Raw genomic sequence first — 11,821 nt, forward strand, 5'->3', positions numbered from 1 at the left:
AGAAAATTACATGATTATGCCGCTAGTCACTACTACAGCAAAGACTCAAAATGGCATTATTGGCAGATAATTAATTCGTTTTCAAAAAATCTTTTATAACCAATTACCGTATTTTCCGGACTAAGAGCGCACCATACTATAAACCGTACCTTCAAATTTTTTGAACTCCCCGGGAAACTTGCATATATCAGCCGCACCGGGCTGCAGGCCGCTGGTATCTGCCGCTCTCAGTTTCCCATAAGGACCCAGCAGAGGGCTGCGTCCTAATAACTACTGGATATACACTGCTCAAAAAAATAAAGGGAACACTTAAACAACACAATATAACTCCAAGTAAATCAAACTTATGTGAAATCAAACTGTCCACTTAGGAAGCAACACTGATTGACAACGCTTTATTTTTTTGAGCAGTATATTAAGGATGCAGTTCTCCGTCTCCAAATCCGGTTTTGTTCACGCTGAGTTTACATGCAGCGGCTTTATTTCCCTCCTGTACTGCCAGATTGATACTCCTTAACTTAGAAGCTGCATCATATGAGTTTGAAAACATTTCTCTGTCGTGCCTGCTGCTAGCATGTGCTTGTTCTAAATGAAAATTAGCGCGAAAATTAGCTTCTTTGATTTCCAATTTTGACTTCCAATGATTCACTTCCTGCTATAGAGCCCCCTGGTGGTTGAAGAAAAATCCACAGAAAAGCTTCATGTTCAAAGTGTTGGAAAAAAGTAGCAGCTTATAGTCCGGAAAATACGGTAGGTGAAATTGGATAATTTTCACGGCACACCTGACGATCACTCACGGTACACTAGTGTGCCGCGGCACAGTGGTTGAAAAACACTGCTCTAAAACATAAACACAACAGAAACTTCGTGTAAGAAAGAAAGAAATAAAGAGACATTAAGACTATTTAGATTATTTTCACAGAGTAAAGCCTCCATCTGATGACAGTTTGTTGAGTCTTTCTGGTTAATTAATAAAGATCCATTTTTATGTGCAGTTTCATATCCTGCTACTTATTTTTCAACCAAAATATATTAAATAAATTTGAAGCCCAGTTAATAGATCAATTTTAATCCCTAGTTTGCACCAAAAAATAATAAACACATTTTCACAGAGGATCTTTAACGTGTACATGCATGCTGTTTGGAATTATCACAATACAAAACAGTCCATGGTGTATTTGCATAGTTCATGTGAAGGAAAGCAATTAAAAAAAAATCCTGGCCTAGGGGAGTTTTATATGCAAAACATTCTTGAGTCAGATTTTTTTTTAAGTATTCCAACTGAAATGTTTTTCATTAACAACTTTTATTAATAATCACATAATAGTCTTTTCAGCACTGAGGTCTTTATCTTTTGTCTATTCCAGTGTCAACATCCTGCACAGTAGCTTAGTGATGACGGAGGCTAACAGGTGGTTAGGATCCACAAAGGGTGAGCCTTTTATCAGTCCAACACAAAGACATGAGAGACGAGCAACAGAGCAGAACCTTCAGGAGCTTTTTAACTTGATCTGCACGTCTTTGAAGGGAACCTCAGCATGTAGGTCTCTACATGCTGAGGTTGAACCCTAAACCTAACCCTCGTCAACATACAAACCATTTTGTATGTGTCTTTGTGTTTTTATTTGTTCAGTACTTGCTTAAATTTTGCATGTTGAACAATTTGTCTTTAACTGAGTTAGACTGTCATGTTTAACAGAAATTAGAATAGGTAAAGTATATTTTATTTTAATGCTGGGCTAAAAGTAAAAAGTATTAGAGTATCAGATGGTCTATTCAAATGATCCATGTCATCACACCTGCTGGACTGGTTTGTGTAAACAATGAAAAACAGCAGATGGTCCTGAATTTAAACAGCATCAACAAACCCTTTATCCTCCCTTATCTTTTGTTATGATCAGAATCAAAGATGAATGACAGTTAAGACAAACTGTGGAGTTGAAAATAACCGCCAAAAAACGACAGTTGATGCTGGGAAGTAGAGTTTGTGTTTTATCTCAGCCACGCCTCTGTGAAGAGTAACTGGGGCCATGTTGTTTTCTGCCACATGCGTTCAAGGACAAAGAGAGCTGATGAACCTTTTTATCACATCTTCCAGGACGGACAAATTTAAGGCTGTTATTTTTTTATAATTAAAGGAAAGAAGAAGGAACAACAGAAAGAATAACTTTAAAATACCAGTAAGTTTTATTTTGTTCTCTAAAACATCTTTTTCTTTCTTTATAAACTTTCTATTATTTTTTTTCATGACTGAGTTTTTTGTTCATTTTAAAGAAGTGATTAAACTCTGCTTTAGCTGGAATCAATAATCAATTTATTAAAACTTACCTTGACGATATGAAAAACATTTTTTGCCAGAATAAATGATCAAACCTATTTATTCTGCACATTCAGTAGCTGCTAAGAAAACAAAATGTTCTTATAAAAAAAAATATTACTCTGTCAGTATATGTATATAATAAAACAATGCTTAAATGTATTCTTCTTTCTGAAATATATAAATATTTGTATGAAAAACTTTCACCATCTGTTAGGTAATAAAAGGCATCGGTTATTGTGACTTTATGCCTCTTGTTAAAACCTCTTATTTATTTTGAAAAATAAATATTTTGATGTGTTTAGTTCAGACATAAACTAATTAAATACAGGTTGTATGTCATGTGGATGGTTAAGTGGATTACATTTGGGGTTTTTTCCCCCTCAAAACTCAGACAGGCGTCCTGCGCTGAAGACCAACTAGAATCCAATAATCTTCACTTTAAAGGTGAACAATTATCTGGTTTATTTTATTCTTGTTTAAACAACATTATATCACAAACAATATTTACCCATAATGTTGTAAATCTCTTAAATGCTGCTCAGCTTTTCCTTAATCCTGTTATAAATACTATGATCAACTGTATTCTCTTAATTACTGTTTTTTAATCTCACCCATTTCCCACCATAATCTATTCTCTTTTATTCTTATTCAGCTTTTTGTAACTATTTAAAACAAGAAAGAGGATTTATATTTATATTGATCTATTCCTGTGGAAACATTTGAGTTTCCACAGGAAACTCAAATGTTCCTGTTTTAAAGATGTTTTGTTTCTTTTTGAGTTGTGAAATAATTACAACCATTTTGAAATGTATTAACTTTAATGCAAGACGACCAAAGAGACTTCCTCTTTGGTCAGAGGAAGCAAGTGGTGCAACGGACCAATGTGTTGCAATAAATTTAAAGTGGTAGTGCAGACTTCTCTGTGCACTTCACATGTAAACAGCTAGAAGAACAGAAGAATATTTATAATCTGTAGTAAATATTGTTAAAATTCAATCATGTCATGTTATTGTTTAATTTAACCTTCATCACACTTTCACACACATAAAATGTAAGTGCACCTGTAAAATGTCCCACGTTGTGTTGACCTACAGATGCAACCAGAAACTGTAAAAATCTCATTTGCACTTAAACTCAGTTGTTAAATAATTGTAAAATATTTCTGTTCTTCTGCAGCAAAACAAATGTCTGGCCAGAGGAAGAGACGGAAATCTGCAGCAAAGACCAGATCACCTGGAGATCACACAGTTTGGTAATTATAGCTGTGACATGAGTAGGAAAAATGTATCAAGTGATATTAGTTTAAGAAATACAACTTTAAACAACCCATAAATCTCCTGTATGTCTTTGTGTCATAATATGGGTGTAGTTTAATTAAAAGAGCATAATTTCATTAATTCAACCTCCTTACTTTGATACCAGATCTTAAGTGCTTTTGCAGTGCAGCTTCTACTGCAAATATCTTACTGCACTTAAAATAAAACAAAAGTAAGTAACTTTCCAACAAGGTAAATGACCCTTTTTTAAGTCAATAATTCCTTATTTTTGATGAAAATGTACTAGTCCTAATGATAAATTATTTCACTAATAACATCTGAAAAGTTTTCTGTAATAAGTGAAATAATCTTACAAAGGAACTGGAATATTAATATATTAATTAAGGAATTATTGACTTAAAACTAGGTCATCTATCTTGCTGGAAAGGTACTTATAACTTAGTTTTGATTTATTTTATGTGTACTGATATATTTGCTTTAGAAACTGGACCAAAATTACGTGATAAAATGTGTTTTTGCAGAGCATCACCTCCTTGTAGAGCAAATCTGCCTTGCAAATGTAGTCAAATATTTTTTTCATAATTTCATGCCTCAAATGTCTCGACATGAGGTGTGATAAAACTAACTAGAAAATGCAAATCCCGAGAATACTTCCTTCTTTTAGTTCCCAGAAGAATGGAGATGAGCCCCCAGGCCCCAGCGGCGTCTCTGTTAAAAGCAACAGGTCAAAGGGTCCGCCAGTTAACTTTAGAAAAGCCACATCAAAATGGTATGTGCAACTTATAGTGATGGGTTACAATGACATTAATTTTTCTAGTTCTGAGTTGTGGATATTTTCTCCTCATATTAATTTGTTATTGCTATTTTCCCTTTAAAGAAAATTTGCATTTGTTCTTATTTGCAGTCAGAAATTCAGCGAGGAGCTAAGCAGCTGCTCAGTGTGTCAACAGGTTCTGAAGGATTTGGTTTATTTTATTTGCGGACATCCATCATGTAAGGATTGTTTGGGTTTGAGCCTGACTGACTTACCGACAAACTCATCCTGCACACAGTGTGGAGAGACATTAATGGAAAACACACTCAAAGACAGAGGTGAGTTCAATTCAGTCTGGATGTAATGCACCACTGTGCAACACAAGTAGATTCATTTTATTCATGCTTACATAGGCTGGTTTTTGGTTTGCAGCCAAGAGCTTATTTACCCTCCAACTGTGAACTCAGGATACAGTAAGACACCTGGCTTCATTCTCAGTATGCGGGCAGAAGATCAAGTTTTTTTTGGCTTCATCCTCTCACTCAAAACAAGAAAACTGACAATCAATCAATCAATCAATCAATCAATCAATCAATCAATCAATCAATCAATCAATCAATCAATCAATCAATCAATCAATCAATCAATCAATCAATCAATCAATCAATCAATCAATCAATCAATCAATCAAATTGTATTTGTATAGCAGCAAGGCATTTCAAGGTGCTTTACATAATTAAAGAAAAAAAGCAGCATGTGACATTGAATAAACATTAAAAAAGAGAAAGAGATTTTGAAAAAAAACTGTGCCATGTTCCTTTGTCATACATTTCCCACAACATCTGATGATGTTGGACCTCAGGTTGTTGGAGACTATTTACCATTTAAAAAGAGCAAATAACTGAAACATGTCTTAATTTACTCTTTGAGTATCTAGTGTATTTGAAGCTTCTTATGATACTTATTACTGATGTAACTTTAGGTTATATCTAAAACTGCTGTATGAAAAACAATCATGCAAGAAAACAGAAACCTGATGCAATTTAACCTGTCATAGACAGGATCAGAGATAAACCACACATACATAAAACTTTTGCAAAAAATTGCATGTATTCACTATTTATTAGTACTTCTGATATTTTCTAATTATTTCAACCAGTAAGACACATGATATGTAATTTCAGGTAACAGTGTCTTTCTGGAAGCAAAGATGAATCTTAAAAAAGCAATGAAGAGTAAATTCACTTTGACGTCTGAAGGTAATGGTGATCATCACACCTTCCTCAAAAGAATCTACACAACCCTGTTCATCACCAGTGGAGATAATGATGGACTAAACAAAGAACATGAGTTCAGACAGCTTAAAAATGCTCATCCAGACCAACCGCTGAGTGACTCTACAGTCAACTTGAGTGAGCTCTTCCAATCGATGCCTGACCAGGAGAAACCCAGCAGGACAGTCCTGACAAAGGGAGTCGCAGGCATTGGAAAATCCTTTGCTGTTCAGAAGTTCATCCTTGATTGGGCTGAAGAGGAAACAAACCAACAGATTGATTTTGTTTTCAGTCTTCCTTTCCGAGAGTTGAATTTGATTGTAGGAGATAAAAGCTTCCATGAGCTGCTGACTGAGTTTTATCCATTTCTCCGACCTCTGAAAGATTCCCAAGATTACTCCAAAACAAAGATCATAGTGATCCTGGATGGCTTGGATGAAAACAGACATCAGTTGGACTTTCAGGAATCAGTCAAAGTAACTTCTGTTGAGGATAAAGCTTCTGTAGGTGATCTTATTGTAAACCTGATCCAGGGTCACCTCCTTCCTGATTCTAACGTCTGGATAACGTCCCGACCAGCAGCAGCCAGTGAGATCCCTGCAGAGCACATCGACATGGTGACAGAGATCAGAGGGTTCACTGAAGCTCAGAAAGTGGAATATTTCAGAAAGAGATTTGTTGATGATTCGAGTCTCACTGCCAGGATAACGTCACATATCCAGTCTTCACAATCCCTGGACATCATGTGCCAGATCCCAGTCTTCTGTTGGATTTCTGCTGTCTTATTCCAGGAAGTCTTCAGCAGAAATGAAGAGACAGAAATCCCACAGACTCTTACAGAGTTAATGGCACATTTTGTCTTTGCTCAGACAAAACGTAGAAGCAAGAAGTATGACAGGAACCCTGAGAAAAACAGAGAGAAGCTCCTGAAGACTCACAGAGAATTTCTTCTGAAACTTGGGAAACTCGCGTTTGTCCAGCTTCAAGAAAACCAACTCATCTTCTACGAGAAAGACCTGGAAGACTGTGGCATTGATGTAGGAGAAGCAACAATCTATTCTGGTTTATGTAACACTGTTCTCCAGGAAGAGGAGATCTCCTCCCAGAAAAAGGTCTTCTTCTTTGTGCATCTGACTCTTCAAGAGTTCTTTGCAGCTCTGCATGTCTATGAATGCATGAAAACCAAGAAAACCAATGAACTTGGCAAGTTCCTCTCTGTGGAAGATGAAGACATTCCTTTACTTGATCTTCTAAAAATGGCAGTCGACAAAGTGCTGGAGAAGAAGAACGGTTACTTAGACTTTTTCTTGCGATTCCTGCTTGGCCTGATGGTTGAACCCAACCAGAGATTCCTCCAGGGTCTGTTGACTCCCCTTGACGAATGGGACGACACAGACAAGAAAATCTTAACTTACCTGAGATCAATTAGAAGAAAAACCATCTCTCCAGACAGCTGCATCACCATCTTCCAGACCATGACTGAAATGAGAGATCACAAAGTCAAAGATGAGATTCAGGAATTTCTCAAACTGTCTGATCATTCAAAAATGGAGCTTGCTCCTTTGCACTGCTCTGCTTTGGCCTACATGCTGCAGGCCTCCAAGAATTATCTGGATTTACTGGATCTGAAGACCTACAACACATCAGATGATGGCAGAAGGAGGTTAATACCAGCTGTTAGGAGCAGCAAAAGAGCTGTGTAAGTACACTTTGGAATCTTCTTCAGTTTCTTTGGCAGGGTGACCAAGTCCAGTCCTCCAGAGCAACCATCCTGCAGCATTTGGATACAACCCTTTTCCATCAGAGAGAACACACCTCCTTCAACAGGATGAATCCCATAATCAGCATCAAGTATTTAAGCTCTGTAGAGGCTTAGAAATGGGTCAATTATTTGATGGATAGTAGCCCTTGAGGACTGGACCTGGCCTCTTGATATTCTTGATATGTCCGTCTGATAAATCCTGGTTTTATAGGCCATAGAGCTGCCATTGTCTAATAGACCTAGAACTGAAGGGGGCCAAGAATGGGTCAGTTGTCGCTCAGTGTTTATCTCATACCTCATAAGAGATATATTTGGCAAAACATGGATTAAGTGTTGGCATACTTGCCCATTTCTCATTTCCTTTATTGGAGTCTGTAGGCTTTTTACGTTTTTATTTATGCATTAAAGATATATAAATCCTATTTATCTCGTGATGCTTTTCCTTAGGCTTGCAAATTGCAAAGTTACGAAGGGTTGGATGGAGCCTCTGGCCATTGCCCTCAAATTTTCTTACTCAGCTCTGAGGGATCTCGACCTGAGCAACAATGACCTGAAGGATTCAGGAGTCAAGGTGCTTTGTGGAGGACTCTTGAGAAACTCCTGCAAACTGGAAATACTAAGGTAACAGCATGTGAGGTACCATTAACAACATAGTTCATATGATAGAACAGCCTCTAGACTGGTCTAACAAAAGATATTTGATACCCAGAAGCAATAGTTTGACTTGGAAACAATGTGGCCTGTGTGGAACTCAACAATTGTTATGAAAATTATTTGATTTGCATGGGTCTGCCATATCTAGCATGAGCATGTGGAGAACAAAGTTATCTACTACTGACGTATTGTGCACCAAGCTATGTCAGAGTCCTATGACAACACTCCCTGAAATCCAGACACAAATATTGGACTCCATGATCCAATATTATCCAATATAATCCATAGTGAATCTGTGCAACTCTGTGCAAATCAGAGATTTATCTGTTTGAAGCAACGTTAAACCTCAGCTTGTAGGTACCTTGAGGTACCATGATGACAATTATGTTAGGACATAACTGTCAGATAGTGAATGTCTATCCTCCCTGCATGACAATGGCCTCCCAGGTCTCCCAATACTTTCTCAGTCAGCCATGTTTGGGATCAAACTGGGTCTCAGCTCCAGTCCAGAGCAGATCTGATGTGTGTTGAGAGTCAGTTACAAAACTGGGATGATTAGCCAGAGGAAATAATAAAACTCATGAGATACTGCTAATGCCAAAGTGATAGTCACACGCACTAATCACCACTTTGCTTGTTCTGCCAACTTCATCATCCATTTGACTATTTGACTCAATCTTCATGTTATTCCTCTTTTCCCACTCTTTTCCTAGGATGTCTGGTTGTTGGGTCACAGAGACAGGTTGTGATGATCTGTTCTCGGCTCTTCAGTCCAACCCGTCACATCTGATGGAGCTGGACCTGAGTTACAACCATCCAGGAGACTCTGGAGGCAAGAAACTCTCCAAGCTGAGGGATGATCCACAATACAAGCTCAGAAAGCTCAAGTAATGAAACAGCCTCTAAGAAAACTGACCTAAAAACTTGAACTGGGTATCAATAAACTTAATTTGGTGCACTTTTTGTTTCTACAGCCTCGACTATGGAGGGACTCACAGATTGAAGCCTGGCTTTAGGAAATGTATGTCACATGTACATCAATGCATTTTTTGTCTCATAATTTTGGAAGTTTGTGTTTAAATAATTTATTCTTTTCTCCAGATGCCTGTGAACTCACTTTCAGTCCTGATGCAGAACAGGAGCAGCTGGTTCTGTCTGAAGGAAACAGAAAGGTGACCTGGATGGAGAATGAAACCTCAGGACACCACCAGCAGGTTCTCTGCAGTCAGGGCCTGACAGGGCGCCACTACTGGGAGGTGGAGGTCTCCGGGTCTTTGAGCATTGGGGTGGCACATGAGGCGGCCCTAAGGAAAGACAAAACGGGTGATTTCAAAATGGGTCACAATAAGGATTCTTGGTGTTTGGTTTGTTCTGATGGTTTTCATGTTTTGCACCACAACGACAGTGTAGATGTGTCTTCCCTTGGAAGGCGCACCAGTCGGTTGGGGGTGTACCTTGACTGGCCTGCTGGTACCCTGTCCTTCTACAGAGTTTCCTCTGACAGTTTGATCCATCTTCATACTTACACTGTGACTTTTAGTGAGCCTCTGTATCCTGCAGTTGAACTTAATGCCCAATCATCGGCTCGGTTTTGTATTTTGTAACTTTATTGGGTCCTTCTCACATGTATGCAGTGCTGTGAAAAGTAATGTCTCCCTATGGATTAATTTGTTCTAGTTATTTTTGTCGCACTTAATGCCCCAACATGCATTATCCATGCATGTTCAGGTGAACTTAACTCCACAGAAGTTGGCGCATTTGACCAAATAAGTGTTTTTCTTTTCAAAGGTTCCTTCATGAAGGAAAAATCTGTATCAGCTCATTCATTTTCTACTTTGACTGCTGTCAAAGTAGAAAAAACAAACATATTATTTCCACTGTGTTTGTTTATTTTCTGTATAAAATACATTGAAGAGTAAATCTGATTTGTATAACAGTTGCTGTTATTTCATTGTAAAAATTATTCTGTATTTCCACTTTTAAAACTGATTTTTGGGCAGGTCATGCTGATTTTTAGGTGTGGCTGAGATTCTTTTTGGGGATTTTTGGTGGTACCACTCTTTTTTCTCATTTTTTGGGGGGAGGTTTTGACGCTTGGGATTTTTCGTTTTGGATTGGGACTTAATGGATTAAAATGGAGAAATTCTCCCAAGATATGGAACTCTTTGGTGGACAATATTTGTATTAAAAAGGATCGAGAATATTTGAACCATTTGAGTTTCTTTACTGACATGGACTTTTGAATTTTTGGTTACTGATTTATCAAGATAACTATTATTTTCTTAGTTTGTGGGTTTTGTAATAAATCATTGTTGCTAAAAGTCAAACAAAATTTCATTCTGAGTAGTTGACTATTTATTTTTGTTAATTTAACTGTTGTGACATATTTTACCTGATGCCTGTAAAGTATCCCCGTTGTGTGTATTTGTGAGTTCCGTTTTAAATAGAAGCTGAATTTTACAAACGTTTGTGAAACGTCTAGGATTCTGATTGATATGCGATTGTTTACGTTAATGTCGGTCGTTTTTCTTTTTGCATTCAGATGAATTTTCAAAATTACATAACAGCTTAAAGAAATAAACTAAGATGCACTAGTCAAGTACATGAATATGACATGTATTGTTTTCAGAAAATAAAATTACATCTTGGTAAACAAAATGAGGATATGAAATTAATGAAGAAAAAAGTCTGCCAAATAACTTCTGTTTCTTTGTTTTTTTATATTTGTAATTGTGATGTGTTCAATAAATATCTTTTATTAAATCAGGAATGTGGGTGATTGTGTTGCATTTATTTATGAAGTACAATATTTGTCCAGTTTGCCAGACATAAACCAGGAGACCCAGTGTTTTTAAAGCCGAACGTTTACTTTATTATGGGGTTGTTATTCATCTTGAAGATTGATTGGTTACCTTAATTACAACAAAACTGTAAAGTAATTTAGATTCTAGGAGTTAGATTTACCTGCTGATCATTTAAACTGAAATTTGAAATGAGACCTTCTTCTTCTTTATTACTAATTTGTTTAATTGCTCTGTACTCAGTTTGCACCAAATCTGAAGACAGATCCCTCATAACACCATCTTTAAACCAGTTTCCTGGCTTATATTTTATTAAAGGCTGTTTTCTCTTTGTTTCTTGTGGCAGAACATCATTGTTTGTGCACCTTGTCATTAATGCTTCAGTGGTTTCAGTGCAGGGTGTGTCCTTTCTTTCAACCTCGGGCCCCAGCTGTCAACCCCCCCCCCTCATCAGATCAGGGTGGAGCTTCGGGTTTCATTCAGGATAATAAAGAAAAAAGTCCCAGAAAAAAGAGATAAATGAGACAAAAGAAGCAGGTGTGATCCAGACACAGCAGCATAATGAAACATAACGACCAGGTGAAGCTGATTTGATTGCTTTGGTCTGTTCAAAAGGGATGAATGTAAATGGAGACTTTAGAGGAGAAAAATGTTTTGTACTTTGTTTTTGCGTTTATTTCATAAATAATGACACAATGGAATCATGTTTAAATGATTTATGAAACTTTTAAAGATCAAGTTGTTTATATTTTAAAACCTCAGAAAAAAAGAGGGTGTACTTTGTTTTTATAACTTCTATTTTAACTGCAGCAACACATCTTATGAGCAAATAACAGATTTTTCCCTGACTTCATAGCAGCAACAGAAGTTATCACACCTTCAGTTTAATCCCATAATTTACCATTTAATATAAGAAAATATTTATGGTTCTTTACCATCATTGGCTTTTACTTCTGCTTATTTTGTATTTAGTTTTAAA

At 36.9% G+C, this 11,821-nt stretch overlaps 1 protein-coding gene across 1 annotated transcript; it reads left to right on the forward strand.

Annotated features, from left to right (window-relative positions):
• The first annotated feature begins 637 nt into the window (after nucleotides 1-637).
• Nucleotides 638-10,926, forward strand: LOC103480840 (protein NLRC3-like). The gene is made up of 9 exons (XM_008436031.3): nucleotides 638-2,180; nucleotides 3,497-3,572; nucleotides 4,262-4,366; nucleotides 4,502-4,689; nucleotides 5,536-7,324; nucleotides 7,835-8,008; nucleotides 8,755-8,928; nucleotides 9,016-9,062; nucleotides 9,143-10,926. The coding sequence occupies exons 2-9, from the start codon at nucleotides 3,505-3,507 to the stop codon at nucleotides 9,643-9,645; spliced, it is 3,048 nt and encodes a 1,015-aa protein (XP_008434253.3). The 5' UTR covers nucleotides 638-2,180; nucleotides 3,497-3,504; the 3' UTR covers nucleotides 9,646-10,926.
• The last annotated feature ends 895 nt before the right edge of the window (nucleotides 10,927-11,821 follow it).

Source organism: Poecilia reticulata, chromosome 18 (assembly GCF_904066995.2).
Source record: "Poecilia reticulata chromosome 18, P_reticulata-male-v2, whole genome shotgun sequence".
Classification (NCBI taxonomy): domain Eukaryota; kingdom Metazoa; phylum Chordata; class Actinopteri; order Cyprinodontiformes; family Poeciliidae; genus Poecilia; species Poecilia reticulata.